At 48.5% G+C, this 22,469-nt stretch overlaps 2 protein-coding genes across 4 annotated transcripts in view; one reads left to right on the plus strand and one right to left on the minus strand.

Moving 5' to 3' along the window:
- LOC140418237 (uncharacterized) overlaps window positions 1-22,469 on the plus strand; it is a 148,694-nt gene that overhangs the window by 108,342 nt on the left and 17,883 nt on the right. The window lies entirely within an intron of this gene.
- Window positions 13,387-19,095, minus strand: LOC140418240 (uncharacterized). Of its 3 annotated transcripts, none has more exons than XM_072501690.1 (2): window positions 18,936-19,095; window positions 13,387-16,722 (listed from the first exon to the last, which is right to left on the minus strand). In XM_072501690.1, the coding sequence occupies exon 2, from the start codon at window positions 16,360-16,362 to the stop codon at window positions 15,460-15,462; it is 903 nt and encodes a 300-aa protein (XP_072357791.1). In that variant the 5' UTR covers window positions 16,363-16,722; window positions 18,936-19,095; the 3' UTR covers window positions 13,387-15,459. The 3 variants fall into 3 exon arrangements, with proteins under 3 accessions (XP_072357791.1, XP_072357790.1, XP_072357792.1); XM_072501689.1 differs by having other exon boundaries at window positions 18,877-19,095; XM_072501691.1 differs by having other exon boundaries at window positions 18,984-19,088.

The raw sequence follows: 22,469 nt of genomic DNA on the forward strand, positions 1-22,469 counted from the left end.
AGAACCTGTGGATTCTGGGTCTCCCGGAGGGAGTGGAGGGGTCGGATGTTGGAGCATACGTGGTCACAATGCTGAACACGTTGATGGGTGCGTGGGCCTTCCCGGGGCCCCTGGAGCTGGAGGCGGCCCACCGAGTCCTGGCCAGGAGGCCCAAGCCCAACTAGCCACCGCGGGGGGTGCTGGTGCGGTTCCACCGCTTCGTGGACAGGGAGTGCGTCCTAATGTGGGCAAAGAAGGAGCGGAGCAGCAGGTGGGAGAATGCAGAGGTCCGGATATACCAGGACTGGAGCGAGGAGGTGGTCAAGAAGAGGGCCGGGTACAATCGGGCTAAGGTGGCTCTGCATCGGAAGGGGGTGAAATTTGGAATGTTGCAGCCGGTGCGACTGTGGGTCACTTTCAAGGACCGCCACCACTACTTTGAGACGCCGGAGGAGGCGTGGACCTTTATCCAGGCCGAAAAGTTGGACTCGGATTGAGGGTCGGTTGCGAGGGGATGTTGGGAGGGGATTGATGTGAGTGTTGTGTTTTGGGGGGATGTTTTGTTCTGTTTGGTCCTGTTTTTTTTTTTTGGTGCTGGGTGGGGTAGGGTGAAATGGTTTGTAGTGGGGGTTTGGTGAGAGTGTGGACGTCGGTGGTTGGAAGAGGGGGCCCCATTGGGCGGGAGGCGAGAGGGTAGGCCCAAGGTGGGGGAGCTGGGATCAGGCTGCGAAAAGGAGCTGCGCCAGAGGTGGCGGGGCCGGCTTGGTGGAAAGCGCGGGCTTTTTCCCGCGCTAGGGAAGGAAGGGGGCGGGGTGGGAGTGGGGGAGGGGTGGTGCTGGAGAGGAGCGCCCGCTGATGGACAGGAGGGGGGGGGAGATTCTCACACAGGGGGGTCGATGGAGTGACGGAGCGGCTGGAGTCAGCAGGTGTCAGCTGACTTACGGGAGTGCTATGGGGGAGCAACGTAGCTCAGGGGGGATCTAGCTTGGGGAGTGGGGGGGGGGGAGAAACTGGGTTGCTGCTGCATTGGCCAAAGGGGAACTGGAGACTGAAGAGCGAGTCGGGGCAGGGGTCTGCCGCTGGGGGGAACGGAGAGTGCGGGAGGCGCGGGCACGTGGCTGGCCTAGAAAGCGAGATGGCTAATCGGTAGGGGGGGGGTGCAGCCCCCTGATCCGGCTGATAACTTGGAATGTGAGAGGCCTGAATGGCCATTCAAGAGGGCCCGTGTGTTCGCGCACCTGAAGCGACTGAAGGCAGATGTGGTCATGCTCCAGGAGTCGCATTTGAGGGTGGCAGACCAGGTTAGGCTGAGAAAGGGGCGGGTAGGACAGGTTTTCCATTTGGGGTTGGATGCAAAGAATCTAGGGGTGGTGATATTGGTGGGGAAGCGGGTGTCGTTTGAGGCGCCGAGCATCGTGGCAGACAATGGAGGTAGGTACGTGATGGTGAGTGGTAAGTTCCAGGGGGTGCGGGTGGTCTTGGTGAATGTGTATGTCCCGAATTGGGACGATGCCGGATTTATGCGGCACATGTTGGGCCGGATTCCGGACCTGGAGGCAGGGAGCTTGATAATGGGGGGGGGGGGGGGGGATTTTAATACAGTATTGGATCCAGCATTGGACCGCTCTAGGTCCAGGACGGGTAAGAGGCCGGCGGCGGCCAAGGTGTTGAGGGGGTTTATGGACCAGATGGGAGGAGTGGACCCATGGAGGTTTGTTAGGCCTGGGGCCAGGGAATTCTCTTTCTTTTCCCACGTCCATAAAGCCTACTCCTGGATTGACTACTTCGTTTTGAGCAGGGCGCTGATCCTGAGGGTGGAGGACATGGAGTATTCGGCCATAGCCACCTCAGACCATGCCCCGCACTGGGTGGAGCTCGAGCTAGGGGAGGAGAGGGACCAGCGCCCGCTGTGGCGCCTGGAGGTGGGTTTGCTGGCGGATGAGGAGATGAGCGGGCGGATCTGGGGGTGCATTGAAAGATACCTAGAGGTTAACAATATTGGTGAGTTGCAGGTAGGGGTGGTCTGGGAGGTGCTGAAGGCGGTGATTAGGGGAGAGCTAATCTCCACTCGGGCCCACAAGGAGGGGAAGGAGATGAGGGAGAGGTTGGTGGGGGAGATTTTAAGGGTAGATGGGAGGTATGCAGAGGTCCCCGAGGAGGGACTACTCCAGCAGCGACGAAGCCTCCAGGCCGAGTTCGACCTGTTGACTACCAAGAAGGCGGAGGTGCAGTGGAGGAAGGCGCAAGGGGCGGTGTATGAATACGGGGAGAAGGCTAGCCGGATGTTGGCACACCAGCTTCGGAAGCGGGTGGCAGCGAGGGAGATTGGGGGAGTTAGGGATAAAGGGGGGAACACGATGCGGAGTGCGGTGGGAATAAATGGGGTATTTAGAGACTTTAATGAGGGGCTGTATAGGTCTGAGCCCCCGACGGAGGAGGGGGGGATGCGTCGTTTTCTGGACCGGCTGAGGTTCCCGAGGGTAGAGGGGGGGCAGGTGGCGGGGCTTGGGGCAGCGGTGGGGTTGGAGGAGCTGACTAGGGCTGGGGAGTATGCAGGCGGGGAAGGCACCGGGGCCAGATGGGTTCCCGGTGAAATTTTACAGGAAGTATATGGACCTGTTGGGCCCACTACTAGTGAGGACTTTAAATGAGGTGGGGGGGGGGGTCGGGGTCCTACCCCCGAAGATGTCCAGGGCGCTGATCTTGAAGCGGGACAGGGACCCTTTACAGTGTGGGTCGTATAGGCCAATCTCGCTCCTCAACGTGGATGCGAAGGTGTTGGCTACCAGATTTGAGGACTGTGTCCCGGAGGTGATCCAGGAGGACCAGACGGGTTTCGTGAAGGGAAGGCAGCTAAACACCAATTGAGCCTTTGGCGATAGCTCTGAGGGAGTCCAGGAACTGGAGGGGGCTGGTGTGGAGGGAAGGGGGAGGGGGGTGGGGGGGGGGGGGGGCGGGGAACACCGGGTATCCCTGTATGCAGACCTGTTACTGTATGTGGAGGACCTGGTGGGGGTGATGCCGGAGGTGATGCGGATCCTCAGGGAGTTTGGGGACTTTTCCAGGTATAAGCTCAACATGGGGAAGAGTGAGCTATTCGTGATATACCCAGGGGACCAGGGAAGGGGGATAGACGAGCTTCCACTGAAGAGGGCGGAAAGGAGTTTTCGGTACCTAGGGATCCAGGTGGCTAGGAGCTGGGAGGTCCTACACAAGCTCAACTTGACGAGGCTGGTGGGGCACATGGAGGAGGAGTTTGAAAGGTGGGATATGCTGCCACTCTCTCTGGCGGGTAGGGTACAGTCGGTGAAGATGACGGTGCTCCCGTGGTTCCTTTTTATATTCCAGTGCCTCCCCATCCTGATCCCTAAGGCCATTTTTAAGCGGGTCAGCAGGAGCATCATGGGATTCGTGGGCGAAAAAGACCCCGCGGGTGAGAAGGATGTTTCTGGAACGGAGCAGGGACAGAGGAGGACTAGCGTTTCCTAATCTGTGTGGGTACTACTGGGCTGCCAATGTGGCGATGATTCGCAAGTGGGTAATGGAGGGGGAGGGGGCGGCGTGGAAGAGGCTGGAGATGGCGTCCTGTGTGGGCACGAGCCTGAGAGCGCTGGTGACGGCACCGCTGCCGCTCCCGCCGACAAGGTACACCACGAGCCTACTGGTGGCGGCGACCCTCAAAATTTGGGGGCAGTGGAGACGCCACAGGGGGGAGGCAGAGGCTTTGGTGTGGTCCCCGATCCGAGAGAACCATCGGTTTGTCCCGGGGAGGATGGATGGAGTGTTGCTGAGCTGGCACAGGCAGGTATTAGAAGGATGGGGGACCTGTTTATAGATGGGATGTTTGCGAGCCATGGGGCGTTGGAGGAAAAATTCGGGCTCCCCCCTGGAAATGCCTTCAGGTACATGCAGGTAAGGGCGTTTGTAAGACGGCCGATGAGGGAATTCCCACTGCTGCCAGCACGTAGGATCCAGGATAGGGTGCTCTCGGGGCGGGGCGGGGGGGGGGGGGTTGGAGAAGGCAAGGTCTCGGCGATCTACCAGGAGATGCAGGAGGAGGAGGAGGCCTCGGTGGAGGAGCTGAAAGGTAAATGGGAGGAGTAGCTGGGGGAGGAGATAGACGAGGGTACGTGGGCAGACGCCCTGGGTAGGGTAAATTCTTCCTCTTGCGCCAGGCTTAGCCTGATACAATTTAAGGTTCTGCACAGGGCGCACATGACTGGGGCAAGGCTGAGTCAGTTTTGTTGAGTAGAGGACTGGTGTGTGAGGTGTTCGGGGAGCCCAGCAAATCACGCCCACATGTTCTGGGCGTGCCCAGCGCTGGATGGGTTCTGGAGGGGCGAGGACGGTGTCTAAGGTGGTGAATACCCAGGTTAAGCCGAGTTGGGGGGCTCTCACTATTTGGGGTATCGGACTCTTGAGGGTTCTACCATTCACTGTATATTCCCTACCTGCATTAGACCTTCCAAAATGCATTACCTCACATTTGTCCGGATTAAGCTCCATCTGCCATCTCTCTGCCGAAGTCTCCAACCGATCTATATCCTGCAGAATCCTCTGACAATCCACATCGCTATCCACAATTCCACCAACTTTGTGTCGTCTGCAAACTTACTATTCAAACCAATTACGTTGTCCTCCAAAATCATTTGTGTATACTGCAAACAACACAGGTCCCAGCACTGATCCCTACGGAACACCACTAGTCATAGCCATCCATTCAGAAAAGCACCCTTCTACTGCTACCCTCTGTCTTCTATGACCGAGCCAGTGCCACACCGATCTTATCAGTTCACCTCTGATCTTGTGTGACTTCACCTTCTGTACCAGTCTGCCAAGGGGCTTACTACCTTCATCAATCATCTCCGTCACTTCCTCGAAAAACCCGATCAAGTTAGTGAGACACGACCTCCCCTTCACAAACCGTGCTGCCTATCACTAATACGTCCACATGCTTCGAAATGGGAGCAAATCCTGTCTCGGAAGAATCGTCATAACATTCAAGGCTAGGGGCCAAGTGCTGGCAAATGGAATCAGGTCGGTCAGGTGTTTTGCTTGTGTCGGTGCAGACTCAATGGGCAGAAGGGCCTCTTCACTGTTGCTGATGATGCAAAGTTAGATGGCATGGACAGCCTAGATGATGGCATAAAATTGCAAGGAGATATTGAGACTAGGTGATGGGCAAAATTGTGGCAAATGGAATTCAATGTAATCAAGTGTGAGGTTATCTGTTTTGAATCAAAAAAGAATAGAACAGAGTACTTTCTAAATGGAAAGAGGTTAAGTACAGTGGATGGCAAAGAGTCTGGGGGATTTAGTTGCATAGATCCCTAAACTGCCAGGAACAAGTGCAGAAAATAATCAAAAAGGCGAATGGAATGCTGGCATTTACATAGAATCAGAGAATATACAGAGCAGAAGGAGGCCATTCGGACCATCAAATCTGCACCGGCCCTTGGAAAGAGCACCGTACTTAAGCACACACCTCCTATCTGCACCTAACCTTTTGGATACTCAGGGGCAATTTAGCATGACCAATCCACCTAACCTGCCCATCTCTGGACAGTGGAAGGAAACCGGAGCACCCAGAGGAAACCCACGCAGACACGGGGAGGAAGTAAACCCTCGACACAAGACAGTCACCTGAGGCTGGAATTGAACCTAGGACCCTGGAGCTGTGAGATAGCAGTGCTAACCACTCTGCTACCATGCTGCCCCATCTGGAGGATTGGCGTATAAAGACTCAGAGGTTATGCTGCAGCTGTACAAGACCCCACTTGGAGTACTGAGAGCAGGTCTGGGCACCACACCTTAGGAAGGATATTTTGGCCCTGGAGTGAGTGCAACACAGGTTTACTAAGATGATACCGTACAATACCTGGACAGGGGTTAAGTTACGAGGAGAGATTACAATTAGGCCTGTTTTCGCTAGAATTTAGATGTTTAATGTGTGATTTGATTGAAGTATTTAAGATATTAATAGGAAAAGACAGGGTCGATGAAGATAAACTATTTCCACTGGTTGGAGAGTCTAAAACTGGGGATCATTGTCTAAAAATCAGGGCTAGACCGTTCAGAAGAGACGTTGGGAAGAACTTCTTCACACACAGGGTGGGAGAGGTTTGGAACTCTCTCCCACAAACAGCAGGTGAAGCAGGATCGGTTGTTAAGTTTAAATCTGAGGTAGAGTTTTGTTAAGCAGATATTCAGGGATATGGAGTTAGGTCACAGATCAGCCTTGATCTCACTAAATGGCAGGACAGACTCGAGGGGCTGAATGGCCTACTCCTGTCCCAATGTGTATTTTTGTGATTCTGAAATTCAGACAACACCATGACGGAAAGAATCCGGATTGGAACCTGAGTTAGTCCGAGCTGCAAACCATCCCTCCAGATCCTTGCCCTTTGTGGTTTTAATGAAGGCCAAGGCATTAGTTGGATTATTGAAAGACTTGACGGAGTTGTTGGATACCATTTTTCGGGTCTCAGGATAAAGCATAACGTAATTCACTCCCCACGGCCTTGAGCTATCTTTGAACTTCATCGAAGTCTCGACGCTTCGTTTGTGTTGCTGCCGAAAAGTCCTTGAAGAAGTAAATCCTCACTCCTTCCTGGGGCCAGGTGCCACCTCGCCGTTCCCTCTCCAGGACATTCTCTCAAGTTGAGGAAGTGAATGATTACAGGCCTGGGATGAAAACTATCCCTCAGCCTCAAAGACCGATGCACCCTTTCTAATTTGGAACGGCCAGGCTTCACATCCAGCATGAGAAATGGTGGCAGTCGATCCTCGAAGAACCTAACGGGAGCCTTATCCTCCACACTAAATGGACAGAAAATAACAATTTATGGGCAGCACTGTAGCACAGTGGTTGGCACAGTTGCTTCAAAGCTCCAGTGTCCCAGGTTCGATTCCCAGCTTGGGTCACTGTGCGGAGTCTGCACGTTCTCCCCGTGTCTGTGTGGGTTTCCTCCGGGTGCTCTGGTTTCCTCCCACAGTCCAAAGATGTGCAGGTTAGGTGGATTGGCCATGATAAATTGCCCTTAGTGCCCAAATAAAAGGTTAGGTGGGGTTACTGGGTTACGGGGATGGGGTGGAGGTATGGGCTTGGGTGGGGTGCTGTTTCCAAGGCACAGACTCGATGGGCCGAGTGGCCTCTTTCTGCACTGTAAATTCTATGTTGACCATCGGACAGGCCGATGACTCGGATGTTCTTTCTCCGACCCTCGGTTCTCCAAGTCCTCCAGGACCTCCGCCAGCCACTCGGCTGGAGGATTGAATTCTTGCCTCCGTCGAGGAGACATCTTGCTGAATGTTCAGGATTCTCTCCTCCGGATCATCGAGCCTCTTCATGGCATTTTGCAGCTGGTCCTCATGAGGACACAGATATTGAGTCAGCACACTCAGCCTCTGGTCAGTAATACGGATAATGTCGGCAGTTATCATTTTCGCCGCCTCCCAGAGAGCGCGGGGTCGAGAGACCTCCTGAGGGTCAGGCCGCCATGTTGAAAAGGCTGCTCCATTCCCGCTGAATCCACCTGCGCTGTTTTATTAATGATCTAACCAAACCGAACCCTGAAGTCTTCCAGGGACACGATTACAAATAATGAATTCAAGGATTAGGTAGCTGAGTGCCAGGCAATCAGGATAAGTGTCAGATTATAAATTAGTGGCACCAGAACCTGCGGAAAAGCAGCTACTCCCGCACCCGTAGCACATGCCTGACACCCCGGCACACACAGATTTCTGATTGAGGGTGTCGAGCGTGGGGAACAGGCAGGTAAATGGAGAGACAGCTGAGATGAGAAGGGATTTCTTTATTCGAGGACGTGGTGAAGCTTTGGAATTCTCTCCTCCCGAGGATTCTGGAGATTCAGTCATCAAGTATTTTCAAGACACAGACTGATCGGTTTCTAGATATTGAAGATGTCGAGGGACATGGGGATAGTGTCGGAAAACGGTGCTGAGGTAGATTAGCCAATGATCCCATTGAATGGTTCAGGTTCGATGGCCCGAATGGCCGACTGCAGCTCATATTTGTTATGATCTCCTGGACAGGAAGCTGTGAGCATGGATCTGTCAATCAACCTGAATCAGCACCTTCAGGAGAATTGTGAGGGTGAATATTAGATACAGCAGAGTGAGAATGGAGGGAGTGTGTGGGATGGAGATTTACAGCTTTTGGAAAACGAGAGAGGAAATAATGTTCCATAGGAACTAAAATTGTCTGTTCTGAGTTTCTATCTTGTACTAACAGTGATCAATTTTATGAATTGTTTTTCCAGGATATTAGATGAGGAGGAATTACAGACAGAAATCTCAAAAGTCACGTCTCAAGCTGACAGTCACTCGATTCCCTGGAACCTGAATATCATCAGCCTTTGAATCTAGAAGGAGAAATGTTTACCCAAACTGTCAGCTAGAGATTTCATACATCAGTGTGACTGGAAAAGCACGAAGACCCATACAATACACACCCGAGTGAGAGAGTTCCAGTGAACTGACTGTGGAAAGATCTTTAACCAGTTACACTGCCTGAAAAAATATCACAACATTCACAGTGAGGAGAGACAGTGCACGTGTTCTGTGTGTGATCAAGGCTTCAATGAACCTGGTGACACAAGGTGACCCGCACTATGGAGAAACCATGGAAATGTGGGGACGGGGAAGGGATTAAAAGCTCCATCTGTGCTGGACATTCATCAACGCAGTCACACTGGAGAGAAGCCATTCACCTGCTCTGACTGTGGGAAGGGGTTCAGTGATTCATCCAACCTGCTGATGCACCAGCGAGTTCACACCGGGGTGAGGCCATACACCTGCTGTGATTGTGGGAAGGGATTCAGTCGATCATCCAACCTGCAGTCACAGCAGCGAGTTCACACTGGTGAGAGGCCATTCACCTGCTCTGAATGTGGGAAGACGTTCACTCTGTTATCCCATTTGCAGACACACCAGAGTTCACACGGGGAGAAGCCATTCACCTGCTCCCAGTGTGACAAAGGATTTACTAATTCATCCAATCTACAGAAACACCAACGGGTTCACACCAGGGAGAGACCATTCACCTGTTCTGTTTGTGGGAAGGGATTCACACAGCCAGCCAACCTGAAGACACATCAACGAGTTCACAAGCGATTATTGGGGGCGGATTCTGCTGTTAATCACATCCACGACTGACATTCTGACAGTTGAAGTGGGAGGGTTTCTTTCTGCTGGACTGGCTGGTCTCCCAACTTTGCTTCTAGTGGGCTAATGCTGAGCCCAGGAGAGCACATTTCCACTGAAATGATCCACGAACTGATGAAGGACATTTATTTCATCCTGAATAGTGGTGTATTTTCCTACCAGTTAAGGTGGATCTAACAAATACATTTGTCTCTGTTGCATTGAGTCTACAGCACAGGGCCAGGCCGGTCGGATCAATTGGTCTAAGTCAGTATTTCTGCCCCACATGAGTCTCCACCCACCCCTCTATATTTCCCCCCATCAGTATCTCCTAATCGTTCTCCCTCATGTATGTATCTAGCTTTACGTTCAATGTATTCATGCTGTTCACCTCAAGAACTCGCTGTGGTAGTGAGTTCCCTGCTTTTTAATTTTATCCCTCTGGATTGGAACCCTGTATATGGGCCCCGCTCTTTAGGAAAGATGTGAAGTTCTCGAGAGGGTGCATAGGAGATTTAAGAGAGTGGTCCCAGGGATGAGGGACTTCAGTGAGTTGGAAAGACTGAAGCAGCGGAAATTGTTATTTTGAGGTCAGGAGATCAGAGAAGGCCCTTCAGCCTATTGATTCCCTTTTGACTCCCTGGAGCAAACTAGTCAGTCCCATTACCCCAATCTATCCCTGTGGCCCTGCAAGTTTATTCCCTGAATGCCCATTCAGTTTCTGTTTGAAATTTTCCATTGTCTTCATTCCCACCCCCCTCACAGGCAGTGAGTTCCAGGTCATTACCACTCGCTACATCAAAATATTCTCCCTCACATTCCCCCTGCATCTCTTACCCAAAACCTAAAATCTGTGTCCCCCTCATCCTTGTCCCTTCAGCTAATTGGAACAGCTTTTCTTTATCCATCTTATCTAAACCTGTTCTAATCTTGTCCACCTCTATCAATCCTCCATTCAACCTCCTTGATGAATCTGTGTCTGTTCGGAACCCTGGATATCCGTTATCCCTTCTCAGTTCCCAAATAGCAAAGGTCAAGTCTGTGCTTTTTGGCAAAGTCCCCTGGAACTTTATTTTGTCAGCTGTAGTGCCCACTGGTAACTTTATTTTCAATACAACATTTAGAGAGTTCTGACTAGCCCTTTCTCAAGCTAGTCAGATTGATTGTCTTTAGTGAATACAATAGTTGATTTTTAAAATACAGGTCGTGGTAATTCTTCAAATCATAATGCACAGGATAAAATGACAGTGATTTAAACAAAAGAAAGATGGCAATTTTGCAAAAGCAGCAAGGAATTAGGTTTTAGAAAAAGATAGATTGATTCCGGAATGAGTTTTTCCATCCCGGGTAAGTTATTCTGAAAGAGATTATTATCTTAAGGTCTTGCCTTCTTTTCACCCCTGATTGGCTTTAAATAATTTATAATTCAGTCAAACTGTCTGCCTTCAATTTTAAGAGATATATGTATTTAAATATATTGGGTGCCAATTTCTCATTCCATCCCCTGCCAATTTTCCAACTTATCCACACCTGCATCTAGATATTATTGGAGAAACACCGTTTTCGCTCAGAAATGATCAGTCCGAGGCTGACTGATGCTACAGGGACGGAACTACCAGTTCTTTACTGTATAACAATGGGGCCTTTTAGCTAGTTGACGTCACTGTTCTTACAACCTTAAACAAGTCTCAAGCAACTTGCAAAATGTAAAACCTGAGAAAGAAATTAGAGACTGTTATCTGGATTAACCCTTAGTGGGTTCCCAGCTATTTGTTGCACTGAGGTAATGCCTAATATGATTATAGTTAATTTCTTCTCAATGAGTTCTCATATAAACCTCTTATATCTGACAAGAAGTCAATTTCTATAACTCCTTTACTCCCAAGGTGAACAACCCCAGCCCGACAGCGACCATGAAGGACAAACAGAATATGTTAATGTCTGAAATCAATTGGAAATGTTTAATGTCTCTTTTAAAGATATTGTGAATATATTGTCCTGGACAATAAATGAATTGGAATACTGTCCCTCGGGTACGTCCGAATGGAATATATCAATCTGGTATCCACCTATGTTCTAGTGAAAGTCTGGAATGTGTAGATGGGATGAATAAGTTGATCACTTTCTCTTGGAAATATTTACATCCTTGCCCATGAACTTTGTTTTAGAGAAGTCCAGCCACGACATCAAATATCAGCACTTTCACAGGGGGAGATCAGAAAGACAGACTCACTTTAGTCTTTTCATCAGCACATCTGAGAGTTAAGAATGTGTGACATGATTTTAGGATACCATAGATAGAATTTACAGTGCAGAAGGAGGCCATTCGGACCATCGAGTCTGCACCGGCTCATGGAAAGAGCATCATACCCAAGGTCCACACCTCCACCCTATCCCCATAACCCAGTAGCCCCACCCAACATTAAGGGCAATTTTGGACCGGTGTGAGTGTGCAGATGTGATTTGTTACATGTGAAAAATAGCAAGTGTAAATTCATGGTGAAACGGGCTGAAGACCGATCGCAAACACACACACAGCTACTTGAGACACAGCAGGAGATGAAATGGTGAATGTGTCCAAGGGATTGAGACAATATTGTGACATCATCAAGGCATTGACATACTCCAGAGAGAAACAGACTTTAAAACAACCAATGGAGATGGTGTTTCTACCCAGAATGCAATGGTAATGCTGCTACACTTTGATACTACTGCTCAGACATTAGACTGTGTCAGCTCTTATTGACACTGAATAAAATCTAACCACTGCCACCAATAAGGACTATCACTGAATCATTTCAGAGTTTGGGAAAGTGGGGGTGCTAAGGGTCAATACAAATTAGGAGTTGACCATTCGGCCCCTCGATCCTGCTCCACCACTCAATGAAATCAGGGCTAATCTGATTGTGGTCTCAACTCCACTTTCCTTCCTCCACCCTTTCACTCCCTTGTCAATCAAGAATCGATCAAATTCAGCCTTAAAGCAGATTCAATGGCCCTGCCTCCACCACTCACTGGGGAAGAAAGATTAACAGACCCACAGCCATCAGGGGAAAAACAATCCTGATCGATATTTTAAATGGGAGACCCCTTATTTGTAAATGGTATCCCCTCGTTCTAGCCTCTGCCACAAGGGGAAACATCCTCTCAGCATTCTCTCTATCAATTCCACTCAGCGTCTCTTAACATCATCTCTCATTCTTCTAAATTGCAATGGATACAGGGCCAACCTGTCAAACCTTTCCTCAGAGGATAACCCCCTCAATCCAGGAATCTGGAGAGTCAACCTTCTCTCTACTGCTTCTAATGCACTTATCTCATTTCTGAAATAAGGAGACCCATTCTGTACACAGTGCTCGAAATATGGTTTCACTAAAGACCTTGTACAACTGCAGCAAAACATCCCTATTTTATATTCCATTTCCTTTGCAATAAACAATAATATTCCATTGACCTTCCTAATCACTTGCTGTACATGCAGACTAACTTGGGATCAGGCACCCCCGATCCCTCTGTACCTCAGAGTTTTGCAATCTCTCCATTTAAATAATATTGTTTTATTTTATACTTTCTGACAAAGTGGACAATTCATATTTTCCAAAGTTATACTCCAACTGTCAGTTTTTTTACCCACTCACTTAACCTGTTCGTAGTTCTTTGCAGAGTCCTTAAATCCACTTCACAAATTACTTTCCTACCGGTCTTTGAGGCATCAGAAAATTTAGCCACCAGACAATCAATCCCGTCATCCAGCACATTCATACAGATTGTAAATGGTTGAGAGCCCAGCACTGATCCTGGTGACATTCCACTTGTCACATCATACCCACCCACAAATGACCCATTTATACCTACTTGCTGCTTCCTGTTCGCTAACCAATCCTCTATCCATGCTGATATGTTGCCCCCAAACCACGAGCTCTTATTTTGTGTAATAACCTTTGATGTGGCACCTTGGGAAATACCTTCTGGAAATCCAGATAAAGCACATCTACAGGTTCCCCTTTATTGACATCCCTTGTTACTTCCTCAGAGAACCTTGATAAATTAGTCAGTAACAACTGACTTCCTGAACTCCATTTTCAAACACTGTCAAAGAAAATTCAAATTTCCTCTACCCCTCTGGCTCCTTTGCCAACTACCTTAGAGGGACTCACTTTCTGTTAAAGAGCCTGTCAACCCCTCTCACCCACTTACCCGAAAGTGAACAAATTTAATCAGGAAAAGTCCAACCAATTCAAATATTTTCCTGTTCAAAGTTTATTGATGAAACAGAACGTGGTTAAAAAAAAACTAACAGAAAATTACTTGAGGATCAAAGAAAACACAAGTAACAGGATGTTCACAATGTTCTGGTCCCAAATGGTCCTCTTTGGCTCCTCTGTACCGTGTTCCTGTGACTCCTGCTTTGGACACTTGGGCACTGAATCCTGGGGGTCACATCACCGTCAGCCCCGGTGACCCTCGCCCTTGAACCCTGATTGGTTGGAGGTGTAGTTCCCAGTCAGTCCTCCAACACCTTCCGGTCTCTATTAGCGACACCCATGGCAGTTTCCCAACTGGGACACAGGCCCTGTTATTCTCAGCTAAATTCAGCCCTCAGCTCCATCACCTGGCTGTCATTGACACGAGCAATAGAGACAGAAAGGTGCCCGAGGCTCAAATAGGAAATCAAAACTTGTGGATTAGGATCTCCATAAAGGTCAGCAACTTCATATAAAAAATCAAATTCCCAGTCCACAAATTGAAGGACCACACGACGGGACTTCAAGTTTTATGACTTTTAGTACAACAAACAAACTAGAAGCTACTTTAACTCGAAAACCTACACATTAAACTATAAAACAGAACTTTGCCCTTTTGCACAATCTAAAATCACACTCCACAAATATAGTTACTCTGTCCTGGAAGTCAAAACTTAATTGTCTCAGAATCTGTCCAAAGTGATGATTCATTCCCGAGGATTTACTTCAGTTCTTCAACCAAGACACTGAGAAACAAAGGGAGAATAGAATAGAATGTTAATTGGCAAAATACATAAAAATGGACTGTTAAACCTTCTGTGGCTACGTAAAAAGGAAATGTTTGGCTCAGACAAAAGGTTTGTCCGTTACCGATAGAGTCAAGAGAATGTAGAATGTGAAATAGAGATCTCGACAGCCACCTCGTTCAACACTCTGGGATGTAGATCAGCAGCTTTTGGGGATTTATTCACTTTAAAGCCCATTAATTTCTCCAGTACTACATTTTCACCAATACTAATCTCTGCCAGTCCCTTAGTTCTCTGGTGTTTTGGGGACAATTTCTGTATCTTCCTCTGTGAAGACAGACACACATTTCTCTGCCATTTCCTCATTCCCCATTATGAACTCTCCTGACTCTGCCTGGAATGGACCCACATTGGTCTTTGCTAATCTTTTCCTTTTCACATTCCTGTAGAAGCTTTTCCAGTCGGTTTTTATGTTTCTCGCCAGTTTGCTCTCATCAGTTTCTTGGTCCTCCTTTGCTGAATTCTAATGGATCTCATGGAATCTTTAACTTTTCTTGGTAACCAAGGTTACATCACTTTTCCTGTTGGATTTTTGTTCCATAAAGGAATCTATATTTGTTGTATACATGTGAAATAAAAGTCACAAAATCACAGAGCACCATAGGCTGCTCTCCCTTTGACAGAGAGAGAGCTGACTGGAGGTGATTTAACTGGAGGGTCAGCACACCTCAGGCGAGGGGCCTGGTTGCGAAGGCGAGGCCTTCATGAATAAACTCAGCCAGTATGGGAGTTGAATCCTCACTGTTGGCCTTGCTCTGCATCACAAACCAGCCGTGCAGCCAACTGAGCTAACCAGCCCCTGATAAATATGTAATAATTCCTTAAATATTAGGCATTCCCTGTACCAATCAGTTTCTCAGTCCACCTCTGACAACTTGCCCCTCATACCGTGTTGTTTTCCTCTGTGAGGAACACCCAGATAAATTAAACAAAAGAACCTTGTAACCACCAGGGCCCATCTCCACGGTAACGTGGCATGCTTTAGGGGGTTTGAAATAGAAATGGAAACTAAATATCTTCACACTTCCAAACACCCTTTCACTCTGTGATCCTTGTACAATTCGAAGCCAGGTATTAGCAACAAGGCTCAAAGAGTATCAGCCCATTGGAGGCAAAGTTGTGAGATCGGCCTGTCCAACAGAAAGAAACCCTCTGACCATCCCCACTGACCACCTGTCAGAATGAACAAAATGCAGTCCTGGATGTTGGGCAGAAACAATAACAGCAGAATCCAACCCCTGTAATCGATTGTGAAATTGTTGGTGTCACAGCAGGTGTGGTGAAACATGCAATCCCGTCTCACAGTGAGAGGTGGACGGCCTCTCCCCAGTGTGAACTCGCTGGTGTGTCCGCAGGTTGGATAATTGAGTAAATCCCTTCCCACACCGAGAGCAGGTGAATGGCTTCTCCCCAGTGTGAACGCGCTGGTGTGTCTGTAGTTTGGATACTCGAGTAAATCCTTTCCCACACTGAGAGCAGGTGAATGGCTTCTCCCCAGTGTGAATTCGCTGGTGTCTCCGCAGGTTGGATGAATCACTGAATCCATTCCCACACTGAGAGCAGGTGAACGGCCTCTCCCCAGTGTGAACTCGCAGGTGTGTCTGTAGTTTGGATACTCGAGTAAATCCTTTCCCACACTGAGAGCAGGTGAATGGCCTTTCCCCAGTGTGAACTCGCTGGTGTGTCCGCAGGTTCGATGAATCACTGAATTCCTTCCCACACTGAGAGCAGGTGAATGGCCTCTCCCCGGTGTGAACTCGCTGGTGTGTCTGCAGGTTGGATACCTCAGTAAATCCCTTCCCACAGAGAGAGCAGATGAATGGCCTCTCCCCAGTGTGAACTCGCTGGTGTGACTGCAGGGTGGATAATTGAGTAAATCCCTTCCCACACTGAGGGCAGGTGAACGGTCTCTCCCCAGTGTGAACTCGCTGGTGTGTCTGCAGGTTGGATAATTGAGTAAATCCTTTCCCACACTGAGAGCAGGTGAACGGTCTCTCCCCAGTGTGAACTCGCTGGTGTTTCCGCAGGTCGGATAACTGAGTGAATCCTTTCCCACACTGAGAGCAGGTGAACGGCCTCTCTCCAGTGTGACTACGTTGATGAGTTTCCATCTTTGACGGGGCTTTGAATCCCTTTCCACAGTACCCACATTTCCACGGTTTCTCCATGTTTTGGGTCTCTTCGTGTCTCTCTAGGCGGGACAATCAGTTGAAGCCTCGTCCAGAGACACAACACGTGTACGGTCTCTCCCCACTCTGAATGTTCTTATGTTTCTCAGGCTGCGTAACTGGTTGAAGCTTTTTCCACAGTCAGTTCACTGGAACTCTCTCACTCGGGTGGGTGTTGTGTGGGTCTCGGTGCTTTTCCAGTCACATTGATGTTTGAAATCTTTAGCTGACAGTTCGGGCAAACATTTCACCTTCTAGATTCAAAGGCCGATGATATTCAGGTTAAAAGGAATCGAGTGACTGTCAGATCGAGACATAACATTTGAGATTTCTGTCTGTAATTCCTCCTCGTCTAATATCCTGTAAAAACAATTTACAAAATTCTTCAGTGTCAGTACAGGATAGAAACTCAGAACAGACAATTCTATTTTCTATGTCACATTTTTTCCTCTCTCTTATTCCCCCAAAGCTGTAAATCACCATCCCACACACTCTCCCTCCATTCTCACTCTGCTGTATCTAATATTCACCCTCCCTATTCTCCTGAAGGTGCTGATTCAGGCTGATTGATAGATCCAAGCTCACAGCTTCCTGTCCAGGAGATCACAACAAATATGAGCTGCAGTATGCCATTCGGCCCATCGAGCCTGAACCATTCAATGGGATCATTGGCTGATCTACCACAACACCGTTTTCCCACATTATCCCTCATTTCACAGTGGTTAGCACTATTGCTTCACAGAACCAGGTTCCCAGGTTCGATACCCGGCTTGGGTCACTGTATGTGCGGAGTCTGCACGTTCTCCCCGTGTGTGCGTGGGTTTCCTCCGGGTGCTCCGGTTTCCTCCCACAGTCCAAAGATGTGCAGGTTAGGTGGATTGGCCATGCTAAATTGCCCTTAGTGTCCAAAAAGATTAGGTGGGGTTACTGGGTTACGGGGATCGGGTGGAGGATTGAGTTTAAGTAGGGTGCTCTTTCCAAGGGCGGTGCAGACTCGACGGGCCAAATGGACTCCTTCTGCACTGTAAATCCTCTGGGGTACAGAATTTCAAAGCTTCACCGCATCCTCGAGAAAATAAATCCCTCCTCATCTCAGCTTTCTCTTCATTTACCTGCCAGTTCCCCATAACCCTCGGCACGTTCATCGATCAGAAATCTGTCTGTGCCGGGGTGTTGGGCATGTGGTGCGGGAGTAGCTGCTTTTCCGCAGGTTCTGGTGCCACTCACCTATAATCTGATCTTTGAATTAATATTGTTATCATGTCCCTGGAAGACGTCAGGGTTCAGTTTAGTAGGATTCTGCCAAATAAAGTGAAGAAATCTGTTGACAAAACAGCGCAGGTGGATTCAGCGGGGGTGGAGCCACCTTTTCAACATGGCGGCCTGACCCTCAGTAGGTCTCTCGACCCCATGCTCTCTGGGGCTCTCATGGAAGCGGCGAAAATGATGACTGCCGGCATTATCCGTGTTACTGACCAGAGGTGGAGTGTGCTGACTCAATATCTGTGAGCTCATGGGGACCAGCTGCAAAACACCAAGAGGCTCGATGATCTAGGCAGCACGGTGGCGCAGTGGATATCACTGCTGCCTCACGGCGCCGAGGTCCCAGGTTCTATCCCAGCTCTGGGTCACTGTCCGCGAGGAGTTTGCACATTCTCCCCATGTTTGCGTGGGTTTCGCACCCACTATCCAAAGATGTGGAGGGGCAGTGGATTGGCAACGCTAAATTGCCCCTTAATTGGAAAAAATGAATTGGGTACTCTAAATTTATTTTTAAAAAAGAAAAAAAAGACTCGATGAACCGGAGGAGAGAATCCTGAACGTTCAGCAAGATGCCTCCGTCGAAATTCAATCCTTTGAAAACCAACCGAGTGGCCTTCGGAGGTCATGGATGACTTGGAGAACCGAGGGTCGGAGAAAGAACATCCGAGTCGTCGGCCTGTCAGAAGGTGTGGAGGGTAAGGCTCCCGTTAGGTTATTCGAGGACTGGCTGCCATGCTGGGTGCCACGGTAGCACAGTGGTTAGCACAGTTGCTTCACAGCATCAGGGACCCCGGTTCAATTCCCGGTTTGGGTCACTGTCTGTGCAGTCTGCACAGTCTTCCTCTGACGATGTGGGTTTCCTCCGGGCGCTCCGGTTGCCTCCCACAAAGTCCCAAAAGACGTGTTTGTGGGAGGAATTGGACATTCTGAATTGTACCCAGACAGGCGCCGGAATGTAGCGGCTAGGGTATTTTCACAATAAGTTCATTGCAGTGTTAATGTAAGCCTACTTGTGACAATAATAAAGATTATGAATGGGCCAAGGGTCCTCTTTCTGTGCTGTAAAACTCTCTGACTCTAAAGATAGAGGTGGGAGAGGGAGGGAATGACTTTATAGAGAAACTGCCAAAGCCCCAACATTCACCAGCTGAGGACACACCTTAGCTCCCTTTCCAATCTGAAAGCAGCCTGAGCTGGATTTACATTCCCCTTAATTGATCATTGCTGGGTGATAATCCTGTACTTCCTCACCTCACACCACTGTGACAGCACCTTCACTACACAGACTGCAGCAACTGCCCAAACATCACCTTCCCAGTTATTCCTGAAGGCACCGCCTTCCCAACCTGGCCGCTTGCCTGAGGTGCGGTGATCCTCAGGTCACATCACCGCCGGTCAGCTCTCTCCCGGGACCAGGCCCTGGTTCACAGCCGCCATCTTGGTTCACCGAGGCAGCAGAGCGCATGCGCTGGCCTCGGTGATGCAGAAGCTGTGGGCGGGACCTGAAGGTTTCTGTTCCCAGCCGGGTCCTAATGCCCGCTCGTAAGATACCGTGCAACAGGTTTTTAAAATGTTTCACTCAATCTCAGGCTGCAGCTGATGTTTGTGGCCTGGAGGTGTCTCTGGATTACGTAGACATTCAGTGTGAGAGGCTGCAGCCTCTGTATAGCTACCTGAAGGGGGTTATACAGCGTTTGATTACATTTCGTGGTCCTTTCCATTCCATTATCAGGATGTTTGTGTGATATTTCCTTACCCTCAGTGTGATTTTTCTTTATTTAAAATACATTTCAGCAGCAGGCTTACTGGTAATTTTTAAAGGAATAGAGGTTATTTATTATCACACTATTTCCCTGGATGTTTGAACATCTCAGTCTCTCGTCTCTTTCACACTCACTGACACATACACAGAAATTAGGTACAGATCAAGGTGAAGTTGTAATGATGAAAATGGAATGTAGACTGCAATCTTTATATCGCTGCAGGCCTGTTGTCTTCTTGTTGAGCTGGTCCTTTAGTTGGAGTGAAGCGTTTTTAGAAACAAATAATTCTCATGAGGCTCTGAAGCTTATTGTAGATGAATAGCCAGGAGGTTGGTTCTCAGCTGGACTTGGAAGCTGGAATAAGTACAGTACTGTGGCTGCACTGGAAAACATTCAGCTCTGCTGATCCAGCTGGTTCCTGGTGCTTCAGATGCTTCTCACACACACATTTGATTTGTTCAGGGTTTATTATACTGCATCCCTGACAATTAACTAGAGGGTTACAAGTCTGAGACCCAGAACACCGCGATACAATAGCAGATAACGATGATCACTCACTCACTCTGTTCCAATTCAAGCTCATTCTCCGGTGTTCAATACGGCACTTGGAGACCAACAGTCCAGAGATTTTATATTCCTCAAATGCTGGTTCATCCTGACACAACGAGACATTTAAACTTCACAGGTGGCTGCAAAGTTTCCTTATTCAGGTCCGTGTTTAACTAAATATTGGTCACAGAATCGGATATTGCCCACAGTTTAATGTTCATAATAACCTGTTAAGTTGCAGCCATCTTGACAGAGTTTGTGGATCTTACAGTCTATAGTATCCTTCTGCCGAACGTGACATCTTGAATCTACTCTTGGGTCTGGTTAAAACAGTTCATTGTAGCTGGGTGGGATGGGCGGCATGGTAGCAAAGTGGATAGCACTGTTGCTTCACAGCTCCAGGGTCCCAGGTTTCATTCCCAGCTTGGGTCACTGTCTGTGCGGAGTCTGCACATTCTCCCTGTGGATTTTCTCCAGGCGCTCCGGTTTCCTCCCACAAGTCCAGAAAGACGTGCTGTTAGGTGAATTGGACATTCCGAATTCTCCCTCTGTGTACCCAAACAGGCGTCGGAATGTGCCGACTTGGGGCTTTTCACAGTAACTGGCGGTGTTAATGGGTGGGTGGGTGGTCACTCTGGCTGCCGACTTCTATTCCGTGGTCTTGTCTATTCCCAGTGGCCCTGCAGAGGGAGCATGCGGTACCCGCCGGAATGCTTGTCACCTTCCACAACCAGTGGATACCTCAGTGGACAGAGTGTTTCAGAGACACTGGGAACAATATACTGGTTCAGTTAGGAAGGTTCCCGACACTTTTGTTGGAACTTGCTGATTTTGGTCTTTTAATTTGACTGGACCACATGCTTGGGGAAAGCAAGAGAGGAAAGAAGGTTCAATAGAAACTAGAATGATCTGTTGTGAATTTCTATCCTATTCTTACAGTGATCATTTTTGTAAACTTCTTTTTTGGACATTAGGACGGGAGGATTGGCAGCTGGGCAACTCGAACCAAATACTACTCAAGATCTTGACAGTCACTCAATTCATTAGGATCTAAATATCACAAACTGTCAATGTGCTTGTCTGTTCTGACTGTGGGAAGTGATTTCAAACATCAGTGTGACTGGAAACGCCCCGAGACACACACACACCTGAGTGAGAGTGTTCCAGTGAACTGACTGTGGAAAGAGCTTTAACCAGTTACACAACCTGAAAAATTATCTTGTTTCCTCTTGTGGGAGAGTTTAAGACCAGTGGGCATAATCTCAGAGTAAGGGATCTCAAATTTAGGACAGAGATGAGGAGACATATCTTCTCTCAGAGGGTAGAGAATCTGTGGAATTCTTTAGCTGGGCAATCAAACTGTTGTCTAATTGTCCCGGCAGTTACCAGGCTCCTGTGAGCTCCTCCAGCTGTTATTTTAATGCCGACTTCAACAAACTATTTTAAGTAGGGTTCTTTTCAATTAATTCATTGTGACTGTCACACAAACACATTTTCAGTCTAGAAACTTAAACCAGCTGCTTTACATTCAATCAGGAACATCACAGTTTTACACCAATCTCTGATTTGACAGCACGTTTCCAGCATTCACCATCGTTCTTCCTGACTCCAAACACAGTTGTAAAGGTGCTTCTGTTCCGTGTCTAGGAGCTCTGAACCATGGAAGAGAACAGCTGGAATACATTTCTCTCACACCTCAGGATTAACCCACACGGGGACTTTGCTGACAGTGAAGAGAGATGAGAAAGACCCAATTGTTTTTTGTCCCTCTCAGTGTGACCCTGAAGGACTGTGTCCAGGCTGAAGTTCTGTTCCTGCCGTGTGATCCTCCTCCAGATTGTCCTTTCTGAGCTCCAGCCAGGTGCTGTTAAACACTCAGGTGGGAAAGACAAAAATCTGTAATGTTTCCAACCAAGCCTATTTATTTCACATTTATTCAGAATATTAAACATCATCAGCAGATTAAGACTGTCAAGAGTGAACCTGATTCAGTCCTGGACATAATTAACAGCATCAATAAGGGTAGAATCCAAACCTTGTAGTCGCTTGTGAACTGGTTGGTGTGTTAGCAGGTGAGATGTCTGAGTAAATCCCTTTCCACAGACATTACAGGTGAACGGCCTCTCCCCAGTGTGAACTCGATTATGTTTCAGAAGATAAGATAAATGAGAAAATTCCTTCCCACACACAGAGCAGGTGAATGGCCTCTCCCCAGTGTGAACTCGCTGGTGATTCACAAGGTTGGATGAACGAGTGAATCCCTTCCCACACACTGAGCAAGTGAACAGCCTCTCCTCACTGTGAACCTGCTGATGTGTCAGAAGGTTTTATGAACGTGTGAATCCCTTCCCACATTCAGAACAGGTCAACAGTCTATCCCCTGTATGAAGTTGCTGGTGTATCAGAAGGTTGGATGAATTAATGAATCCTTTCCCACAGTCAGAGCAGGTGAATGGCCTCTCCGATGTGTGAATTCTCTGGTCGTTCAGTAGGGCACTTGGACGGCTGAATCCATTCCCTCAGAGCAGGTGA

Source organism: Scyliorhinus torazame, chromosome 5, assembly GCF_047496885.1.
Source record: "Scyliorhinus torazame isolate Kashiwa2021f chromosome 5, sScyTor2.1, whole genome shotgun sequence".
In the NCBI taxonomy this organism is placed as follows: domain Eukaryota; kingdom Metazoa; phylum Chordata; class Chondrichthyes; order Carcharhiniformes; family Scyliorhinidae; genus Scyliorhinus; species Scyliorhinus torazame.

Excerpts from the sequence above, each read along its gene's own strand:
- LOC140418240 (XM_072501690.1), bottom strand. The coding sequence starts at position 16,362 with ATGGAGAAACCGTGGAAATGTGGGTACTGTGGAAAGGGATTCAAAGCC.